The sequence below is a fragment of the Octodon degus genome, unplaced genomic scaffold, assembly GCF_000260255.1.
Source record: "Octodon degus isolate 3935 unplaced genomic scaffold, OctDeg1.0 scaffold00010, whole genome shotgun sequence".
In the NCBI taxonomy this organism is placed as follows: Eukaryota; Metazoa; Chordata; class Mammalia; order Rodentia; family Octodontidae; genus Octodon; species Octodon degus.
The window spans coordinates 3,093,737-3,117,019 of record NW_004524586.1 but is presented as its reverse complement, the minus strand read 5'-3'; the positions used below and the strand labels follow the sequence as shown (position 1 = coordinate 3,117,019).

General features: G+C 44.8%; 1 protein-coding gene across 4 annotated transcripts in view; it reads left to right on the top strand.

Moving 5' to 3' along the window:
• Aldh18a1 (aldehyde dehydrogenase 18 family member A1) overlaps nt 1–23,283 on the top strand; it is a 51,385-nt gene that overhangs the window by 460 nt on the left and 27,642 nt on the right. For 3 of the 4 annotated variants that reach the window (XM_023708839.1, XM_023708841.1, XM_023708838.1), the window contains exons 2-5: nt 2,225–2,339; nt 14,707–14,927; nt 16,827–16,976; nt 17,068–17,172. In XM_023708839.1, the coding sequence (XP_023564607.1) occupies nt 2,252–2,339; nt 14,707–14,927; nt 16,827–16,976; nt 17,068–17,172 (564 nt within the window). In that variant the 5' untranslated portion in view covers nt 2,225–2,251. The remainder of the gene's footprint in view (nt 1–2,224; nt 2,340–14,706; nt 14,928–16,826; nt 16,977–17,067; nt 17,173–23,283) is intronic. The other variant, XM_023708840.1, reaches the window with a different exon arrangement.

Genomic DNA, 23,283 nt, shown 5'->3' with positions numbered 1-23,283 from the left:
AGCGGGGTCGGGGTGCCGGGGCGCGGGCAGGGGCCGTGGGCCAGGGCGCAGGCTCCCGGGCGCTGCGGATGCCGCCAGGCCCGCCCGCCCTCGCGGGAGAAAACCGGGCAGCGGAGGTCGGCAGCCCGCAAGCTCTCGTGTGCACCTGCGGCGGCGGCGGCGGTACCGGCACCGGCACCCCGGGTTGGGACGGGCCGGGCCTCTCTCAGGAGCCTGTGTCTGCCGTCCCCGGCCCGACTGGCGCTGGTGACCTCGCCACCGCCCGGTGCGCCCCCGCGAGCTGTGCGGCGAGTGCGCCTTCCGGGGCGAGGAGCCCGCTCCGCTGCGCTCCCCCGCGCCCCGCCGCCCTCGTCCCCTGCCCTCTGGGTGGTGAGCGTTGTCATCCAGCCTTTGCCTTTTGTGTCCCACTGGGGAGCCATGTGTTTCTGGGTGATGCTTCTTGGGGCCGAAGTTCAGCTCTGTGTCTGAAGCAGTGATAAGAGCCTTCTGTTCAGACCATGTGCAGATACTGGAGTAGGGGCCTGAATCAAAACCAGAAACTTAAAAAACACAAAAACCAACTTTTTCCCATCGTGACTTGTGGACTGTCTAGACACACATGCCCCTTGTGCACCTTAGGATTATCTGTCTACTTCTTGAGGGCGTTAATAACTCCGGCGGGGTGAACCATCTGGTGGAGCGAGGGATTGGAGTTAACCACCAGTGGACTTTCTCCATTCTAGAAAAAGTAGTCCTGCGAAGAGGCCCGGAGGTCGGGTCTTCCAGGGTAACGCCGTGGACCTTAAACGCTCAGAGCTCTCAATTACTGTAGATAAGAGGGAGGTAAGCAGTCCATAATAAGCATGTGTGATCAGACCCATCAGTGGCCCTTTATTGACTTTACGCTTGTGACAGTTACTGGAAGGGAGAAGAATATTATAAGCCATATTGCTGCCTAAAGAACAAAAGCAGGAAAGTTGCACTTAAGTTACAGTTACATCTGTTACACGCCCAAGCACTTTCCGTGTGTTATTTAATTCTCACAATAATTTCGTGAGATCTTTTTTGCTGTTGCCCCGGATTCACAGGCTAAGAATTCTAACACTCCAAAAGGCTCACAGCAAGTCCAGCTCACGCCGAAATATGTCCAATTTCGAAGTCTAGGTCCCCCATCCTTTTTCCTATGCTGTCAGTGGAAAGTTTATAAACCATTTGGGAAAAGCAGCTGTAGCACCAGGTTAAAAAAAAAAAAAGCTACCTACAGGTTTAAATGCAATCTGGAAGGTTTGAGTTGTGTGGAAATTGTTCATAAAGAAGATAGAACTACAGGTTAATGTCGTTTTACTCTGGTTCTCTACAGGTGTTTTGGAGAATTAACGTGTTTAGCAACCATTGTTGAAGGAATTTATATAAATGGCAAACGTAGCTCATGGGCTTGCTTGCATCCTATTTCAGTGTCATGCAGGAAATGAAAGTCAAGAAGTCCATCCTTAGCATCTTGAGCGGCCTGCCTGAGCCCACATGTTTTAGAGCAGATACATTTGCCTGTTTTTTTCCTTTTTTTTTTTTTTCCATAATTTTATGCCTGTTTTGTCCTTCTCCTATTTCTGCACCAAGGTGTCGTATAAATTGTGGAACAGTAGATGCCATTATTTTTTATTCTTCTGCACTATGGGGCTAAATGCTACCTAGGTTTGTGAAAATTGGAATATATCCATAAGGCAGTAAAGCGTAAGTTAGTCGCACAGGCGAAGAAAGCACAGTAGTGTTCTTGTGACGACACCAGCGTCCCGGTAGCATAACAGAAGCTACAGTGAGGGATGGCTTTTCCATGTATGTGTTGGAAGGAGTCCCTTTTTTTTTTTTTTAAAGAGAAATAATTCTTTGTGTAAAGCAGGTATGTGTCCAACCTGTGGCCCACTTCCCCCCCTCTTTTTTGATACAATAAAAAAATTTAAAGGAAGTTTTATGATATACATTCACTATATTATTAAATATAGTTTATATGCAGTACAAGATGGTTCTTCACCAGGACACAAAATCAGTGGGCTACCAGTTGGACAGTTTAACCCAGAGTAGGAAAATGCCCATAACCACCGTGTCCTCAGGGCTACTTGTAGCCATGTGCTCATTATGCATTTAACATGCTAACGTGGATCAGGAGGGTCAGTTTTTATTTTGAGAGGCTAGGGAAGAGGAGGAAAATCAAACTGTTCATCATTTGCTTTTAAAAGCACCTTTGCAGGTCCTGCATTGGCGGCCACATCTCACGATGCTGAGTCACGCTTACCGCTCTGGGTTCCAGCCCCTCAACCAGCGTCTTCTGCCTTGGGTCCAGTCTGCAGCTGCATCCGGAGCTTGTATGTATCACTGATGAGTAGGTGAAGGGTTTGATGGTCGGGTGGGTTTCACATAAGGCTTTCAAGGGGAATATAGTTTGGCAAAACTGGACAAAAGCAAAGAGGTTGCCTGCTGATGAAATGTTACAAGTCAATTTAATTTGAAACTATCTCATTGATATTTGTTTCTCAATAAAATTATGAAAAAAAAAGAAATGTTACAAGTATGTGTACTTTATTTTTTATTACAATGGGGAAAAATTTCAAAACAAGGTAATAGGAGGGTGACAATAATTAATATATTGGGGGTTTTTTGTTTGTTTGAATGTATTTGGTACAAGGTCCCACTATGCAGCTCGGACTCATAGTGATCCTCCAGTTTTCAGCCTCCCCAGCACTAGGATTACAGGCACATGCCACCCTCAGCCTGCCCTGGGGGGCAGGGCTGGTGCGTTATGTGGTCCTGGGGATCGCGCTGTGCTCCCTGCGCTTGCCTAAGCAGGTGCTGTAGTCCCCTGAGCTCTCTCCAGCCCCCACTTGTGCATCTGCTGCTCCCTTCCACTGGTCTTCAAGTCTGTATTTTTGCCAGTACTGTACGGTTTTTCTCACCATAGCTTTGTAGTGTAATTTGAGGTCAGGGATTGTGATGCCCCAGGCTTGACTTTGTCATCCAGAATTAGAGACAAAGGCAGCAGTGGCAATAGACTTTTGCTGTTCTAGGTCTGTTCTCGTTCCAAATGAATTCTCGCATTGTTTTCTCTAATTATGTGAAGTATGCTGTTGGAGTTTTCTTCAGTATTGCGTTACATCTGTCCAACAGTTTCGGAAGTATGGCCGTTTTCACTATATTGGTTCTTACCCAGGAGAAAAGGGTAACTCTCTGTTTCCTGATGTCCTCTTCAGTCTCCTTTTTCAGAGTACTGTAGCTTTCAACATAGAGATCTTTTACATCCTTCATTATGTTGTTTCCTAGGTATTTCATTTGTTTGGATGATATCAAGGTTGTTTCCCTAATTTCTCAGTGAGTTATTTCTGTATAAGAAGGCTCCTGATTTCTGAGTGTTGACTTTGTGTATTTTTTTTTTTAATTTGGATTTCTTTCTTTCTTTTTTTTTTATAGAGTGTTTATTTATTTATTTTTTTGTGGCCAGCTCAGCCCACCTGGGGGCGGGGCTGGCTGGCATGTGGTGCTGGGGGATTGAACTGTGGTCCCTGTGCTTTACTAAGCTTGTTCTAAGTAGGTGCTTTAGACCACTGAGCCATCTCACCAGCCCCAGAGTGTTGACTTTGTATCCAGCTACACTACTGAATTTGCATTGCCTGGCAAGTACAAGGGCCTGAGTTCAATCCCTGGTTCCGCCAAAACAAAAAAAGTCTCTTACCCTACCAAATTTGCTTTTTACATCTAGAAGTTTTTTAATGGAGTTTTTGTGGCTTTCTGTGTAGAGTATCATGTCTTCATAATAATTTCACCTTTTCCTTTGCTGTCATTCTTTTTCTTTCTCTTGTTTACTTGTTCTGTAAAATTTACAGGCCTATGGTGAGTAAGAGTGGAGAAAGGGGACAACTTTGTCTTGTTCCTGATTTTAGAGACAACGTTTGCAATTTTTGTCCACTAAGAGTGCAGTTGGTTTGTCACAGATGGTATCTATCAGTGAGATGAAGATCATCTATTGCCATTTTCCATAGGCTTTTTATCATGAATGGGTAGTGGAGTTTGTCACAAGCCTTTTCTGCATCTAGTGAGGTGATTATATGATTTTTGTCAGTAGCTCTGCTAATAGGGTATATCACATTTATTGATTTATGCATGTTGAACCATCCCTGTATCCCTGGGCTGAATCTAAGTTGGTCATATTGCATAATCTTCTTGAGGATTGATCTTGGTGACAATTTATTTTTTTAAGATAACATTGATTGATTGATTGATTGATTGATTGATTGAGGCCTGCTCAGCCCATCCTGGGGGTGGGGCAGGCAGGGCATGTGGTGCCAGGGATTGAACTGTGGTCTCTGTGCACTTGCCTAGGTTTGTCTAAGCAGGTGCTTTAGACGACTGAGCTATCTTGTTGGCCTTTGGTGAGGATTTTTGCATCTGTGTTCATTAGAGAGATTGGCCTATAGTTATCGTTCTTGGTTGGGTCCTTGACTGGTTTTGGTCTGACGGTAATGCTTGCTTCCAGGAATGAATTTGAGAGTATTGTTTCATTAAAGAGATTAAGCAGTACTGGTATTAACTCTTCTCTAAATTTCTTGTAGAATTCAGCAGTGAAATTGTCAAGGCCTGGTCTTTTCTTTGTTGGTAGGTTTTAATTATGTCTTTGAGAGACTGGGCGTGGTGGCATGCACCTGTAATCCCAGCTCTTGCGAGACTGTAAACAGGCGGATCACTATGAGTCCACTCTAGTAGTGAGGCCCTGTAGACCCTTCACTAAAATAAAAAGTAGGTCTTTAATTTTCATTGATAGATTGTTTATTTTTTTATTTTTTATTTGTTTATTTAGAATCTTTTGTTTTTTTAATTTTTAATTTTTTTGGGGTGCTGGAGATAGAAATGTGGTCCCTGTGCTTGCTTAAGCAGACGCTTTGGACCACTAAGCTATCTTGCCAGTTGTTACAATCTTTATATCTTCATTCATGTTTGATAATGTATATGTATCTAGGAATCTGCATTTTTCATCTTACTAGAATACAGGTTTTCACAGTAGGTGTAGATGATCTAATGGACTTCTTAAGGGTCCTTCATGATTTCACCCTTTGCTTTCCTAGTCATGTGAGTTTCAGTCTTTTTTTTTTTTCTCAAGGGTTTGTCAGTGTTATCTCATCTTTCAAAGAACCTACTGTTTGATTCATTGATTCTTTGTGTCTTCTTAAATCTCCGGTGTGTTCATTTCTGCTCTGATCTTCATAATTTCCCCCTTGTATGAGCTTTTGGCTTAGGCTGCTCTTCTTTTTCTATAAGTTTGAGGCAGTAAGTACCAGTATCAGAAAAACAGGGCAAACATACATTAACTTCATGTGTGTTTGCCCCGTTTTTCTGATACTGGTACTTACTGCTAGAAATTTCCGTCTCAGGACTGCTTTTACTGTGTCCCATACGTTCCAGTGGGTTGCATTGGCATTATAGTTTAATTGTGGAAACTGTCTTACTTCTTTAACTTCATCTGTGACCCCTTGGGTGTTCAGGTGTGTGCTGTTTGATTTCTATGTGTTTATAAATTTCTTATGGGTTTTTTTGTCATTGATTTCTGCTTTCACTATACTATATTCTGATAGTATGCATGGGATAATTTTACTTCCTTTGCACTTACGTAAGCATGTTATATGAGCTAATATGTGTTCTATTTTGGACAACGTCCTATGTGCAGCTGCGAAGAATATATATTCTGATGCAGGGTGAAACACTGTAGATATCTGCTAAGTCTATTTGTTCAGAACTTTGCTTCAACTCTTAATATTTTCTTGCTGACATTTTGTCTATTTGACCTGTCTTTTTGTGACAGTGAGGTGTGCTGCATAAAGTGTTATTTTCCATCCTTTTGACTTCCAGTCTGTGAATTTCTTTTTGAATTAAGTGTGTTGGGGGGGGGCTGGAGAGATGGCTCAGTGGTCGTCTAAAGCACCTACTTGGAACAAGCTTGGCAAAGCACAGGGAACTGCGGTTCAACCCCCCAGCACCACATGCCAGCCAGCCCCGCCCCCTGGTGGGCTGAGCTGGCCACACACACACACACACAAAATAAAAAATAAAAAATAAAATAAATTTAAAAAAAAAAAAAAGTGTGTTGGGGCTGGGGAAATCGCTTGGCAGCATAAGCGCCTGCCTGGCAAGCATAAGGCCCCAGGTGTGATCCCCGGTACTGACTGCGTGACTGTTGGTCCTGGAACCCCAGGCGCGCCACGCCATGCTGGCCCAGAACCAGGCGTTGTGGCCCACACCTGTAATGCCCGCACTAGAGAGGCTGAGACAGGAGGATCACTGTTAGTCTGAACTGTGTAGCGAGACCCTATATATAAAAAATAAAAATTTAAATAAATGAATTAAATGTGCTTCTTGTATGCAGCACATTGTTGGATCTTTCTTTTTTATCCATTCTTCCAGTATTTGTCTTTTCATTGGTGAATTAAGAGTATTAACTTTGATCCTTTGTCTGCTGTATGTTGACAAATCCTTGTCATGTTATTCTCCTGTAGTTGGCTCCTTTTTTCCTCTCCCTCTGTTGTGTGCCTTGCCTAGTGGATTCTTATTTGGGGGTTCACGGAGCTGTAGTCCTAGTTATCTTTCTAGACTGTCCTTCAGAACATTCTGGAGTGCTGGTTCGGTAGTCCCGAATTTCCTCAGGTGCTTTTATCGTGGAAGTATCTCATTTTTCTGTCAGTCTGTGCCATGGCCTACCTCTTCGATCTGTTGGGAGTGAGAAGTTGCTGCTTGTTGGTGCTGGCCTTTTGGCAGTGTGCCACAGTATTTCCTGTAACCCTTAGTCAATCTCAATTTTGGAATATCAGGAAGAACTGCTATTTAGAATAATTTCACTTTTGGCCATAGTCATACCATCAGCAATGACAGTAGCATCAAACACAGCCTAGAAAAGGACAAGCTGAGCTAACCTTTAATCTGCCACCTTTAACCATATGAACTAGATTTCTGGTTATATGACAAAATCTTAAACCTGCATGCAGTATATAAGTCCTTAATATGGCAATTTTGAGTTAAAATTTAAAGTGGGTTAGGGAGAAAGTAAGAGAGGTGGGAGAAGAGGAAGAGATCAGAAGTAGGGCTGGAGAAAAAAGGGGGATTGCGCTGTGACCCATTTTGGGAAACTGGTGCAGAAGACTGGAGGGAAGGAAGAGGAAGAGATAACAAGAACAACAGAACCACAACCCCAAGAGGCTAGAAACCTGGTTCACACTCATCTAAAAGCAAGATCAAACAGTGGAGAAGAAAACAAACACAAAACCACCACCAGCCCACCAGAAAGCAAACGAGAGGAAAAGAAGGCCCACTTCCAGGTCTATCTCTGCAGTCCCTGGGAAGCTAGGTGTGGAGACAGCAGCCCAGTCCGTGCTGCTTTATCCCAGGAAGCCAGCAGTAGCTTTCTGACGGGGTAGTGGATCATGCCAGCAGATGTGCGCCTTCTTCAGCCTGCGGCCACCCGCGCACCTCCCTGTGCCTGAGCCCAGCTGGGAGCGCTGCGTGGAACCAGCCGCCCGGCTGAGCTCTGAGCTCAGCTGACCCCTCATCAAAATGGTTCTCAGCGATTGCTGTGGTGGAGCCTGAAGCCCGAGCCCTCTGCCCTCACCACCGGCGGCGAGTGCGGTTCCTCCTGGCTGCCGCTGCGCTCCCCTGCTGCCTCCCTCACCTTGTGTCTGCAGGTCTGAATCGCACCTCTGGCTCCGTGAGTCCTCTTGGGGAGAAGGGGCCGCCAGCTACCTGGCTGGTCTTCGTTGGAGTTTCTGCCTTCGCTGTCTCCAGGAGCTTCAGTTCGCGCCTCAGACCCTTCCTCACCGCCTCCTTGTCGTCACCTTGATGCTCTGTTGCAGCGTTTGGACAGCGCCTCTCAGAGAGACTGTGCTCTACAGCTTAGCGCCCGCCGCCTTGGTCCTCTCTGCGGTGTGGATCTGTGCACAAAGCATCCCTCTCGCCAGTTCCCTAATGACTGCTTGCACAGACTGTTCTTACTCATTTTAAAAAATAGTTGTCAGATTTGAAAATAAGACAGAGCTGTCCCTGTGTCCTTTACTCTATTTTAGCCAACATTTTGACCAGCATTTTGACATTAAGACAGTTAAAGATATAGGATATCTTGATTACTATAGGAACTTTTGTGTTTCTCTTCTAATTCTCTCCCCTGTTCCCTATTCCTGGCCAAAACTAACCTGTAGCTTTACTAATTTTATCACGTTAATGGAGAGCTAGCTCATTGGCATAAGCACCTGCAAGAAAGAAAGAAAGAGAGTTATGTGGACGAGATCGCACTACGTGGGGTTTAAAGCTCACTGCGGTGCTCTAGATACTCATTGAACTTGCTGTATCAGTTGGTGTGTTTTTATTGAATTTATTGTTACAGATGCACTACGGTTAGTGTAATCATTCTCTGAAAGACATGTGGTTTTTCTTTTTAAAAAAATTTTTATGCATTTGATGCAGGTTCTCACAGTGCAGCTCAGACTTGTAGTGATCCTCCTGTTTTCAGCTTCCCAAGCATGGGAACTACAGGCAGGTGCAGCACCACGGCCGGACTCGGCAGCCAGCTCAGTGCACCCGGGGGTGGGGCCGGCGCAGCATGGGGTGCCAGGGATTGAACCCCTGTCCCTGTGCTTGCCTATGCAGGTGCTTAGTCCTCTGAGCTATCTTGTGCCCCCCACCCACGACACCTGGGTTTTTACCTTTTTTATTTCTATTTTGAGTAAGGCTGTTTTGAACATTTGTTTACAGAATTTTGGATGAACGTAGTTTTCATTTTTCTGGATTAAATGCCTGAGTCTTCTTTTGTTGGCTTCAATGGTAGTTTTATGTTTAGCCTTAAAAGAAACTGCCCGTTCTTGCACAGTAATGACTATTTTACATTCTCAGCAGTGATCGGTGAGTGATCCACTTACTTGGTATCTTCACCAGGACTCGACGTGATCACTTTTTATTTTGGCCATTTTGATGTACAATACCGTATCATGGCTTTGAGTATTCCCTTATGAGTAACGACAGTAAATGTATTTTCATGTGCTCGTTTACCATTTCTATGTCTTCAGTGAAGGGTCTGGTCATATCTTTGGCTCATTTTTAACTGAATTCGCATGCTTTTCTCCTGTGGAATTTGGAAGATTTCTTCCTTCTAGATCCTAGTCCTTGTCAGATATGTGGCTTGGAAACGTTCCCCACCAGGTCACATTGAATTTCCTCCCTAAGATGCTTCGTGCTCTTAACAGTCTTTCACAGAGGCAAGACTTTAAATTTTTTAAAAATCTTTTTATTTATTTGGTATAGGGTCTTACTACACAGCTCGAACTCATAGTGATCCCCCTGTCCCGCCCCCCCAGCACTGGGATTATAGGTGTGCACCACTACACCTGGATTTGGTGGCCGGCTCAGCACGCCAGCACAACATGCAGTACTGGGGTGCAAACCCAGGCCCTCATGTTTGTCAGCCAGGTGCCTGGCCTGCCAAGCTCTCGCCCCAGCCTAGGACTAATTTTCATGAGATCCAGTTTGGTTTTTGTTTGTTCTTGTTTCGTTGGCACTGGGGATTGAACCCAAGGCCTTCACACTGAGCTACATTCCCAGAGTTTTTTGCCTTTTTTTTTTAACTTTTTGGTTCCAAACCCAAGGTATCACACTTGCTGGACAAGAATTTTACCACTGAGCTAAGTCCCCAACTCCACCCACCAGACCTTTTTTTGAGAGTTTTTCTATATTTCTAAATTACTGAGGCTGGGCTGGACCTTAAGATCTTCCTGCCTCAGCCTCATACATTATAAGCATTAGCACATAGTTCCACTCCCAGCTTCAAGTTTTCTTTTTATGGGTTGCATGGTTAGGATCAAATCTAAGAATTCTATATATAACTATACATCCTGCCCATTTTTTTCTGGAAGTTTTATAATTTTTCATTTAAGTTTATGGTCCATTTGGAATTAATTTTTATATTGGGGTAAAGCTTAGATCAAAGTTTATTTTTTGGCCCAGAGCTACTTGTGGTATACTTGTTGAGGCTCTGCTCATGTGTGAGGTTGGTGTTTCCTTGGTATCACCTGTTCTTGTCTTGCTTATCATCATCCAGAAATATATCTATTTCTCATTTATGCGAAAAGAATCGTGAAGATGAGAGGTGCATGGGCTGGAGACAGCCTTCCTAAAATTAGAAACTGGTTCTGCTACTTAACAAATTAAGTAAATGTAGTGACTGAAGACATTGACTGTCTGTGAGTCTGCAGTGCTGTGCGTTGGCACCTTGGACTGGGCTCACAGTGGCGCTGTGTCTCTGTCAGCTCTGGGCTGGCTCAGGGAGCTGGGGCCCCCGCAGCGCAGGGACAGCGTCTCTTCTGTGGTCCCCCTCCTTCGGTCAGGCCATTTAGGGCCTCTCTGCAGGGTGCTCGTGGGCTCCTGAGAACAGCAGGCAGGTTGGTTGCAAGGCCTCGCAAGGGTGGAGCGCAGAGTTCAGGGTGTTCCTCATGCTTTTCTGGCCACGACACATCCCAAGGCCAGCCCACACTGGGATTGGGAAAGTGAACTTCGCTGTGACGGGAGACGCAGTGGCGTGTTGTGTCCGTGTTTTGTGATCTGCTAATGGTGACAAGTGACATGATTTCTTGGGCCTCGAGCTCCTTATTTATAAAATGGAGTTTGTGATAATAACTCATAAGGCTCAGCTAGTAAGAACTCTAAAAAGTGATGATGGAAGCGGCTAACACTTTTTTTTTTGGCGGAACCGGGTATTGAACTCAGATCCTTGTGTTTGCCAGTCAAGCTTTTATCCTACTGAGCCATCTCCCCGGCCCCCTAACACTTTCTTATGAAGCTGGCTGATGCCGAGTGCTCACTTTGCTTCTGTCCCTGTGTGTGCATAAGTGGTATACTACTCCGTAGCAGTTTTATGAACTAGGTAAGGCAGAAGCAAGTAAGCAGGGAGGTTGAGATTTTGATTTAATTAGTCTGGCTGTGTAGCCTAAGTCTGTCCTGTTTTACTGTCCCAGCCACTGCACTGCACCTGTACATCAGTCTTACACATTACTGCTTAGCACAGCTCTTAGTATGTAGTCCATGTTCACTCAGTATTTTCTTGTTGATACTGTTCTTTTTTTTATGTATCCAGGACAGGGTCTACAGGGTCTCAACGACACAGACCAGACTCGTAGTGATTCTCCTGTTTCAGCCTCCCAAGGGCTGGGATTGCAGCTGCACCACCACACCCAGTCTCAGTGGCCATCTCTGCCTGCCCCAGGAGTGGGCTGGTACGGCAGGCCGAGGATCGAACCCCAGCCTCTGCATCTGCCTCTGTACTCTGCCTAAGCAGGCGCTTTAGTCAGCTGAGCTGTCTGACTGGCCCTATATTGTTACTCTTTTAATCTCATTTACAGATGGAAGCATGTTCTGGTCTGTTCCTAAAATTTTAGATTATTTTAAACCAAGATTTTTCTGGAGTTCAGAGCCTTACGTGCACTAAAAATGGTGACTATAACAGCAGAAAAGAAGTGGGAAAGGCCAAGTTCACAGGTGTGCGGAGGGAAACTAGGTGGTGGACGACCAAGGAGGGAGGGGAGGCGCGTCAGGAAGCCTCCCCGAGCGAGGCCTGGAGGCCTTCTCCCTGGCTGATGACTGGAGGACGCAGTGAAGTAGTACAGGGCTTCTCACCCCTTGGCCTTTTGTCCGTGACACTGTTGAGGGATGTGAATATCGCAGCCCCCACCCACAACTTAGCACGTGTATGGGTACACATGTGCACCTCAGTGTCACCCCGGGCCTGCTAGGGAAACAGATCGTCAGGGCTGAGGGCCTAAACGTTACTTAGAAAAGGTGATTCATCCAGAAGCTGTGGAGCTTCCTAACTGACCAAGGCCTTCTTCTCAGGGAAGCGCTTATCCCACTGAGCCGTCTCTCCGGCCCTGAAGGCCTTCTTCTCAGTGCCGATCTTAAACAATGTCCCGCCTGTCCATCCGAGAGGATAAACTGCCGTTGTTCAGCAGACAACCCGAAATGCCTGTGTCCCGGGAAGCTCCCTGATGCTGGGGTGCCCTGGACGTGGTGTTCATCTGCTTGAAATCTTGCTGATGTTGACCTGGTCTCGAATCCTCTAAGCTTTACCCTGCTGTGACTCAGTTGCCTGCAGCCACAGTGACATGTCTCTGCCTGGGACTTGGCTGTGCCAGTACAGACGGTGGGCTTTAGTCAGCATCGTCCTTGGTGATGCCCGTCTGCTGTGCCACCCTGCTTTAGAGCCAGCTAGAAGTTGAGATCTTAAATAAACACTCTTCCCTTTAACTTTGGGTGTCAGGTATTTTGTTTCCAGTAAGTAAGACAAAAGGTCAGTTCTTTCTTGTGACTCCAGAAACCTGAAACATAGTAGCTTAGAACAGTAGTTACTTCAGGGGGGTAAGAAAGGACTGTACTGTCCCTGAGGAGGAACCCCGGTGAGCTGGATCAGGAGAAGGAGCTCTGCTTCAGCGCAGAGAGGGAGGAGAGATAGGAGAGATGGTTCCGTTATGGCCAGGGTGGAAGAGGCAGAGAAGCTGAGCAATGTGTAGCTAGGAAAGGAGCTGGTAACAGCTAGCTCAGACGAAGGGAGTTACGCGCAGCAGCGGGCGGAGAGTTGCTCTTATCCCAGCGCTTCCAGAGCGGTGCTGCCGGGCCAGCAGAGCTGGGCTCCGTGTTCCGTTTCAGTTTGTGTTTCCTTGTGGTCCGGCAGCGGCAGACAGAAGCACCGAAAGTCAGAAACGCCCAGGATTTGGAGGCAGATTTATTAATTTAATGTCAGGGGGACGCTGACAAGGAATCAGTTATCCTTCGAAATGGCAGGCCCTGGAGGCCCAGCACAGGAAGCTTTTGTGAGGTCTACAAGGGAAGTACGAGAGCGGAGAACTTGGCTGTCTTTGACTGGTTCTCGCAATATGCATTATAGTGACCAGCCATTACACAGGGACTGCAGCGAGAACTATTGCCTGGGCAGCTGGCAGACGGATGCGTCCTTGCTGGGGGTGGGGGGACGTTTTCTGGTACGGTCCAAAGTGGATATTTGCGCTTCAGCCTTATATTCCAAGAGGTAGGATAGATGAAGGAAAGATGAAAATACTTATCCTCTTTTAAGGAAGTCCCTTAAACATTGACACACACACATCTTGTTAGAATTTAAGTCACCTGCTCACGCATAGCTGAGCGAGAAAAGTTGGGGATGCAGCGGCATGCCAGGGATCTGTTCATTTGTGAGAAAGGTCTTCGGCAAGCTGTTGGTAGTCCCTGAGCTGCCGAGGAGCGGTGGAGTTCCGTGCTTACGTTTTACTCTTTTATCCCAGGCTTTATGCGGATGTCTTTGAAGGTTTTAAGTATGTTTTTCCTCCTTATAAATCTCCATAAAGTTACAGGAAAAATAATCAGAACAGGGTTACTTGGGTACAAATACCCAAAGGGGTGGAACATATCTGACTCCAATATTATTTTCCCTTTAAAAAGCCTGCCTTCTGGCTTCTTTTGTCATTGTTACAGGCATCTATCTGTATTCATGCTGTTGTGTCAGAAAAATTATAGGTGAACTAATTATTTGGGGGTAGTAAGGAAAAGTAAGTAGAGCTCAAGACATATGTCTATGTGCCAACTGCCCACGATGAATGTAAACATTATATACTGCAAACATCACTAGCAAAAATTCAAATTTTAAAAATTAATTTTTAAGTTATGCATACCAGTTATTCTTTAATATTTTTGGTAATTAGATTTTCCCTCTTTTTATAGCAGTACAATTTCTTTATTTTTATTTTTTTCATTTTGTTTTGTTACAATTTCTTTAAAAGCTTACATTGTTCTGATTATGAAAACAATGTAATTACTGCATAAATTTGGAAAATACAGAAAACAAAAAGAATAAATAAAATCACCTGTGATCCCATCAAGAAATGTTAATATTTTGTTTCAGTATTAATAAATGTTATTAATTAAAATTATTCAATGTTAATAAATGTTAGTATCTTCTTCAATACATTTAGACATACATAGGAAACTAACATGAGCATTTTCCTGTTCATAAAAATTCTAATGCTAATCTTCCTCTTTTCTGGACATTTGCTCTGCTTCTGATTTTTTCTTTCGAAACATTCCCATAAACAACTTCTTGATAAATCTCTTCCCTGTCTCTGACTTACTCCTTAGGATAGACTTCTGAACACGGAATGCTGTACCAGAAGACTGAGCATAGGGTTTTGATACTTTTCACGAGCAAGTCTTCAGGAAAGGTTTCTCTCATCCTCGCGGGAGTGTTCGAGTGTGCATGCGGCCTGTGCATGCACTGCCAGGATAAGAAAGTGCTGTGGCTCTGATAATACTGGATTTCACTCATTTAAGAATGGTGACGCTGGCCAGGGAGATAACTCAGTGGGATAAGTGCTTGCCTGGCAAGTGCAAGGTCCTGAGTTCAATCTCTTGTACCCAAAAAAAAAAAAAAAAAAAAATGGTGACGCTGCCTATAATCCCAGCACTAAAGAGGCTGAGACAGGAGTATTGCTGTGAGTTTGTAGCCAGCCTGGGCTACGTAGTGAGCTCAAGGCTAATCTGTACATGGCAAAACCCTAAGTCAAAAAAAAAAAAAAGTGATAGAGCTATTTTGGGAGGCCTGGATTGATTAATATTATGCATGTATCTTTTCACTGAGAAATTATGTTGTATCTTTTTTGAATTTGATTTTGGGAGCTATAGGTCGTGGCCAGCATCCAGCCATCAGACATGCTCGTTCTTGGAGCAACATCCCCTTTATCACGGTACCCCTCAGTCGTACCCATGGCAAGTCCTTTGCCCACCGCAGTGAGCTGAAGCACGCCAAGAGAATCGTGGTGAAACTTGGCAGTGCCGTGGTGACCCGAGGGGATGAGTGCGGCCTCGCCCTGGGGCGCCTGGCGTCCATTGTGGAGCAGGTAGGTGCCGAGGTGGAGAATTTTACTGAGCTGAAGTAGTGGCTTTTTAAATCTTTTATGTATGTATGTATGTATGTATGCTTTGGTGCAGGGTGTCACTACACAGCTTGGACTCCTGTCTCAGCATCCCCAGTGCTGAGATTACGGGAGTGTGCCACCGTGCTTGGTTTCTGTGGCCATCACAGCTTCCAGGGCCAGCACAGCACATGGTCCCAAGGATGGAACGTGGGTCCTTGCGCTTGCCAGGCTGGCACTTAGACTGCCAAGGGCCTGGGGAGATCGCCCAGCAGGATAAGTGCTTGCCTGGCAAGTGCAGCGGCCTGAGTGTAATCACCAGTACTGAAAAGGAAAAAAAAAAGAGACTGCCAAGCCATCTCCCCAGCCCTGCAATAGAGGCTTTAGGTTGTTGGCTCCACTGTATCAACTTGTGAAAGTCCTCATGTGTGAACACTTTCTGTGTGCAGACACCAGTGGGAAGCAGTGCAGCACAGCCAGCAGAGGGACGAAAGAATGCAGTAGACGCACGTAGCGTAGTCCTGCTGCCTCTCCGTGATAAGGAGCTGTGTGTGTCTGTTTTTGTTTTTGGGTTTTTTTTCCTCCATGTGTATGGTCTCATCTCGCTGTATAGGTGAGACTCGTCGTTATGCTTCCGTTTTCAGCCTCCCAAGAGCTGGGATTACAGGCTCACACCACCACGCCCAGTCATCGCTGTCTCAGCGCACCCCAGGGCCGGGTTGGCACGGCATACTGGGGATCGAACCCCAGCTGCCGCACTCTGCCTAAGTAGGCGCTTTAGTCTACTGAGCTATTTGGCCAGCCCTAGTCTGAGTCTTAATTCTGGCTGTGAGTTACAGTCACCTGAGCCTGGAGGTGCGTAGGCTGTCTGCCCAGCCATCTGATAAGTATCTCAGGGATGTGGCTCAGGCGTCTATTTTTAAGTTCCCTGGGTAAGTAACTCTGGATGGATGGATGGATGGATGGATGGATGGATGGATGGATGTAAATACTGAGCTTTTCTTTTCTTTTTTTCTGCTTTGGTGGTGTTTGAGTCTAGCCACTCATTCATATATCCCAGGCAATCTAGCTGTAACACACTTCTGTCCTCCATAATCGTGTTTCCAATTTTTAAAAACACTGTTAGGGGGCCAGGGAGATAGCTCAGTGGAATAAGTGCTTGCCTGGCAAGTGCACAGTCCTCAGTTTGATCCCTGGTACCACCAAAAAACTCAAACCACACTTTTACTCCAGAGTTGCTGCTTTCCTGAAACCTAATAGAATCTTCATGTTTTCTGTGTTAGGCAGGTATCAAATCTGCCTCCCACGTGAAGTCTGCGAAATCAATTCTGCTTAACCAGTGTGTATCAGGGAGCATCTTGGTTGATTTTGTGCTGTTACAGCAATACCACAGACTAGGTAGTTTATGATAAAAATTGATGTAGCTGATAGCTCTTACGCTGGGAGACGTAAGTTGAAGGGTTCGTGTGTGATGAGGCCTTGTTATTGCACCATCCCGTAGTGGAAGGATGAAGAGGAGGAGAGCACACAGCCTCAAGCCTGTTACCATGGGCACTAACCCGTGCGTGGTGGAGCCGTGCTCCGGACCTGAGCCCTCCCATCGGACCCAGCTTTCAGCACTTACGTTCCAGCATAGGCTTTTGGGGAGCACATTCAAATCGTAGTAAGGAGCTAGAACGTGAGGGGCGTAACAGCTCTCTCATCTCTGCCCTTGGGAGTCAGTCTTGAGACTCCCCAAACAAGTCAAGGCAGTAAATATCTAAATAAGTGACCCAAATGACAGAGTCAGATGGGCGCAGAAATGGGAGAGTCTGCCAGAATCTCTTGTGAGGAGAGTGTAGACAGTACAGTGATTTGTGGTACCTTTTCCCTGCTTCACGCCAGGTATCAGTGCTACAGAATCAGGGCCGAGAGATGATGTTGGTGACCAGTGGAGCTGTAGCCTTTGGCAAGCAACGATTGCGCCACGAGATCCTTCTGTCTCAAAGCGTGCGGCAGGCCCTGCACTCAGGGCAGAACCAGCTGAAAGAGATGGTGAGTCCGTTTCCCCCACCCTGTGACGGGGATTCTTGGGTTTTGCTTTCCCTCGTTCCCAACTCTACCTTGTCTGATTGATACGTTCTAGGCAATTCCAGTCCTCGAGGCGCGAGCCTGTGCAGCTGCCGGACAGAGTGGGCTGATGGCCTTGTACGAGGCCATGTTTACCCAGTACAGCATCTGTGCTGCCCAGGTGAGAGCTTGGGCTTTGGGACCTACGAGGGACGTTGTGCTGGGGCAGGTGGCTTGTGCGCAGGGCCCAGGTGCCGGGGCCAGGGTACGGTCTGGCTCACTGCTTCCTACTTAGGAGAGCTGAAGAAAGTCTTTAAGTCTGTACTTGAGTTTCCTCGTTTGAAAAATACTATCTGTGCTGCGTAAGAGTTTTAGAAGGGCTCAGTGAGAAAATCTATGACGAGTATTTAGGAGCATATAATCAAAACTGTATTGGGCTGGTGAGATGGCTCAGTGGTCTAAAGCACCTACTTAGAACAAGCTTAGCAAAGCACAGGGACCGCAGTTCAATCCCCCAGCACCACATGCCAGCCAGCCGCGCCCCCTGGTGGGCTGAGCTGGACACACACACACACACACACACACACACACACACACATAAATAAATAAAAATTTTTAAAAAAAAATTTAAAAAAAAACAAACTGTATTACAGGAAAGACACACTGCCATTGATCTTCCTCACGTCTCCTCTTGCCCTCAGCACTTGTCCCGTCACTCTTGCCACTTTCTGAAGCGATTCTGGAACTCTCTTTTGTGAGTGTTATTTTCAAAGTGTGCTCAAAATATGATAAATGTTGCTACCAGGCGCCATCAGACGGAAAGATATGTTCACAGCAGCACCGTGCGTCCTAATCCACCCTTCTCGCCACGTCTGCCACCAGGAGGCTCCAGGTTTCTCCCCAAAGTTAAAATGGCCATAGAGGGACTTCAGGACATCAGGACAGCAACAGCGGCACACAGAGCCCTGAGGAGGAGGGAGGGCCTGCAGAAGGGCTTCAGCAGGTGGAAGAACAGCGCGAGGGAGTGCTTTCGGGGGGTTGGTGCGGTGTGTCTTTGTGATAAGTGTGTCTTTGTGATAAAGTTGTAACAAAGTTTAGACATTAGCCATGCATGATGCTGCATTCCTGTAATCCCAGCTGAGGCAGAGAGGTTAAGAGTTCAGGGCCAGCCTGGGCTGCCTGAGTTCAACGTGAGCTTGGAATGTGGTGAGACCCTTAGGAAGAAGTAAGAAGTGAACAGTATTTCGGTCATGGGCTTTGTATGTGCCACAGGTTCTGTAATTCAGCTCTTGGCCGGCAGGCACCTAGGCTGCTTTCCTGCCCTTGCTGCTGTGAACTGTGCCACAGTAAACGTGCATGCCAGTGTCTCTCGTGTGCTGCCCTTCTTTTGGGCATGTGCCAAGGACTGGTAGAACTGAATCATCTATATGCTAGTTCTATATGTAGTTTTTTGAGAAACCTCCATGCTTATTTCCATAGTGTCCGTATTGAATTATATTCCCACCAACTGTGTTAAGAAGGTCTTTTTTCTTATATCTTCACCTGTATTTACTGCTTTTAATGTTCTTTTATTAAAAATCATTTATTTACTTACTTGGTACAAGGTCTTGCTGAACAGCTTGAACTAGTAATGGTCCTCCTGTCTTAGCCTCCCTAGCACTGGGATTACAGGCATGTGCCCACATGGCATGTGGTACAGGGGATCAAACCTGGGTCCTTGCACTGCCAGGCAGGCACTTAGACCACTGAGCTATCTCCCCAGCCCGGTTTTTAATATTCTTGAGGATAACCATTCTGATTGGAGTGAAGTGGAATCTTGATAATGTTTTATTTTCTGATGACTGAAAATAATTGAACATTTTCTGTATCTCTATTGTCCATTTCTGTTTCTTCTTTTGAGACTCATCTGTGCAATTTATTTATTTATTGGTTGACCCATTTGTTCTTTTGGAGTTTTTTGAATTCCTTATGTGTTCTGGGTATTGATTCTCTGTCAGTAGCGAGCACGGGATTTTTCTCATTCTGTAGACCTCTCTCTGTTGTTTTCTTTGCTGATGCAACGTCATTATTCACTTCTTGCTATTGATTCGTGAACTGCCTATTGAGGAAGCCACCGCTGGTTTTGGTGTTTTCACGTGCTTTGCAGTTTCAGAGTGTTAGCCCTTCCAAGCTGATTTCTGTGCTGGGCAGGAGCTAGGGATCCACCTGCTCTTCTGGCTGTGCGCGCCCTGCTTTCCCGCACGGTTTGCTAAAGGCTGGCCTTTCTCCACTGTGTTTGGTGCCTTTTGTCAAGAGGCAGATGGCTGTGCCTACGTCAGTTTACTTTTGTGCCCTCTGTTTTATTCCGTTTGCCTGTGTGTGTCTGCTTTTATGGCAGTACTGTGTTGTTTCTGTCACTGTGGCTCTACGATATTTTGGAGCTGAATGTTGTGAGAACTCCAGCACCACTCTTTTAGCCCAGGATTGCCTTGGTTCTTCTGGGTCTTCTCTGTTTCCATGTGAATTTTATGGTTGTTATTTCAAATTCTGTAACTGTCATTGGTATTTTGATGTAGATTATATCAAATCTTTGAATCATTTTGGTAATATAGCCATTTAAACACCATTAGTTCTTCTGTGTGAGAGTCTCACCCACCTTCGTGTATCTTCAAACATTTTCTTCAGTGTTCTGTAATTTTCATTGTGTAGGTCTCTCACCTCCTTGATTAGGTTGATTCCTTGGTGTTTACTTTAAGATACTGTAAGTGAAATTGGTTTTCTCTGTTCCTTTTCGCTAAGTTCGTTAGTGATATGCAGAAAAGCTGTTGACTTTCAAATGTGTATTTTGCATCTTGCTACTTTGCTGAATGGATATAAATGTCTCTTGGTGGAGTCGTTAGAGTTTCCCAAGTATGGGATATATACTGTTACCTGCATATAAGATAACATTTTATTTCTTCCTTTTTTTATTTTATGTATTTAGTACAGGGTCTCACTACACAGATCGGACTTATAGTGATCCTCCTGTTTTCAGCCTCCCAAGCTCTGGGATTACAGGTGTATGCCACCACGCCCAGTCTTGGTGGCTGGCTCAGCTCAGTATTTGGTGCCAGGGATTGAACTCCGGTGCTTGCCTAAACAGGCACTTAGTCCACTGAGTTCTCTCACTGGCTCTTATAACTTTAGTGTTGTTGTGGACGATCTGTTTAAATTTCTAATATCCTTTCAGTTCAGTTTTAGTAGGTTATATATGTTGAGAAATTATCCATTTTTCTAGATTTTTCAATTATTATATAGGTTTTCAAAATAGTCTCTAATGAGCCTCTGTGTTTCTTGATGTTGTAATATGCCATTTTTTGTGTGTGTCTAATTTTATTAATTTGGGTAAGTTTTGGGTTAGTTTATGAATGTTTATCTTATCACAGAACCAGCTCTTTGTTTCCATGGTCTTTGGTTTGGGTTTTTTAGTCTTTGTTTCATTAATTTCAGCCTTGATCTTTATACTTCTTTCCTTTTCTTGGGTGTAAGTATGGGTTTGATTTGTTTGTGTTTTTACTAAAACCTTGAGATGTATCATTAGGTTGATTGAGAACACACTGATTTTTTTTTTTTTTAATCTAGGCATTCACTGCTGTATTCCACAGATTCTAATATGTTGTCTTTCCATTTTTATTTGATTCTAGAAATTTTTAAATTTAGTCTTTCAACAATCCATGTATTATTCAAAAGTGAGTTGTGTAATTGTCATGTGTTTCTGTAGTTTCTGTAGTTTCTCTTGCTGTTGATTTCTAGCTTTGTTCCATTGTGACCTTAATTATTTCAGGGTTTTTGTGCCTTAAAGATTTGCTTTGTGCCTTAAAATGTGATTTTTTTTTTAAATATGATCTACTTTGGAAAAAGTTTCATGAACTGCTGAAAATCATATGTATTCTGCAGTTGTTAAGTGGAATATTCTATAGAAATTGGCTTAGCCTGTTTGATCTGTGGTGTAATTTAACTCCAATTTTTATTGATTTGTTTGTTTGTTTAGATGACCTGTAGAGTGGGGAGTGAAGCGCTGTTAGTACTTTGGGGCTGTGTCTTTGTGTCGCGCGGTGCTCGTTTTATGGAGTTGGGCTCTGATGCCCAACGCCTGGTTACAGCCGTTACGTCTCCGTGGATTGTGCCTCTAGCCAGCATGTAGTGACCTGCTAGTCGCTTCTAGTTTGGGCTTGATAGCAGTGACCTTTGCCAGCTGCGCACATGCCTACGCCCGCTTGCTTTGGGGTTAATTTGTGTGTCTTTTAACTTTCAGTCCATTTATGTCTTTGCTGGCTACATGTAAATAATTCTGAACACAGAAAGTTAATGTTATTTCACTGCAAGCAGGTTGCTTCTCTTTGTACCTGGCTGCCTTTTATAGTTGATGTCTGGGAAGCTTTGCTGGTGCTTGGTTTTTTATTCATTCATCGAGTACTTATTGATTGCTCATGGTACAATAAGCAGTCCAAGGGGCATGTTATGTAAACAAGTCAGCTGGTCCCAGTCCATAACAAATTGAGGTTACCCTGAATGTCCTATAATCTTGTCCCTACATTATTTCATTTTTACCTAAATTTCCTGTATAGCTAGATACTAGGTAGAAGCACTAGATAATAATCATTTGATAGTGCAACTGGAAAAAATAAAACTCCATAAATTGTTATTTTCAAATTCCTTGCTGCTTTTGGTCAGACATTATTTTACACAGCCGATGCTATTGTATCTAACTCTTTTCAGGTTTTGTGTCTTCATCTTTATTGCTTTTCCTGTTTCTTCATCATTTTCATGGTTGCTATCCACAGTGATGAACTGACACGCCAGAGTGACCTTAAGCAGGTGACTTGAACGAAATAGGCAAGGACTGCATCTCTTGGTTGCTTGTGGGTTTAGTCTTGAATGCTTTTTCTGTTGCTGTAAATACAAAGGAAATACCCTGTTGTCCTTCTTTATCGTCTCTCCTTTCTCTTCCATAGGCCAGTGAGCGCTTTAGTCTTTATTCTGAAAGTATGTGCTTATTACTTGTTTTGCGATGGAGATCTTACTGTGTGCTCCAGGTTGGTGTCAGACACCTAGCAGATCAAGTGACCCTTCCACCTCAGCCTCTTCAGTGGCTGAGACCCCACTGTGCACTGCCTTGCCGGCTTAGTTTTTAATGTTTTAAAGTGCCTAGAGCTAGGCGAGGAACATAGGTCTTGGAATTGCATTAGAAGTCAGTGCACAGCGGGGGAGATAGCTCGTTGGAATAAGTGCTTGCCTGGAAAGCGCAAGGTCCTGAGTTCAGTACCTGGTATGCCACAAAAGAAAAAGAGTAGATCAATGAATGGTAGATTTAGGGGCTGGGGAGAAGGCTCGGTAGAATAAGCATTTGCCTGACAAGCACAAGGGCCTGCGTTCAATCCCTGGTTCCACGAAAAAAAAAAAAAGTCAGTGCACATTAGCCGTTTTTTGTCCTAACACTGAACGCAAACCTGTTGCAGCAAGGTTTGGACCTCCTCTCACACTGTGTCCCCCGCCCCACTCCACAGGGTCTACTCAGGCTTTGCCCTTTGCACCTTATGCTGAATCAGTTGCTCGTTTTCCTCAGCAGTCCTATGAAGAGGACCATTATCAGCAGGTTTTGAGAGTTTCCAGGTTGTTTCCCAGGTTAAAGACAAATACAGTAATTTATTTATTTTTTTCTCCATGGAAACAAAACCAGTTTGTCTCAGCGGAGTGTCCCTCTCCGAGCAAACTTTCCCCCTTGGGACCTTCCTCTACCTCTACAGTTGAATTTCCACCCCTTGTTTGTGAAACTGTTTTAGTAACAGGTACCTTCCCTGAACCTTCAGACCTCCTGCTTGCCTCTCCCACACAGGTGTTTATTTTTGTTGTTTGATCTTTTGCCAGCATGACTAGAATCTACATGTTCATTTTTGACCCAGTCCTATTTTCCACAGACCTAAACTTTTTGAGAAGTAGTTCATAATCCTTTCTTCTGAAAATGTGTTGCACTGTGTCATCTTCTAAACCATCAATATTTTTATTCTCCATTTCAGCAGCTCAGACAGGCCAGTATATCAGAGGTGCTTGGCAAGAGAATGAAGGAATGGTTTCCCTCGGTGCCGTTACCACTTTGTCCACATTTTATATATCGCTGAAGCTGATGCTTCATTGCAGTGTTCCTGTTAGCTACCATAGCCGGATCTTAACTGTCCTTGCTTTGACTATTACCCTCCTTTTTTGCAGGCTGCTTCCAAACTTTCCTGCCCTGCATAGCAAAGAACTACATCAGAGATTACACTGAAATGCTTAA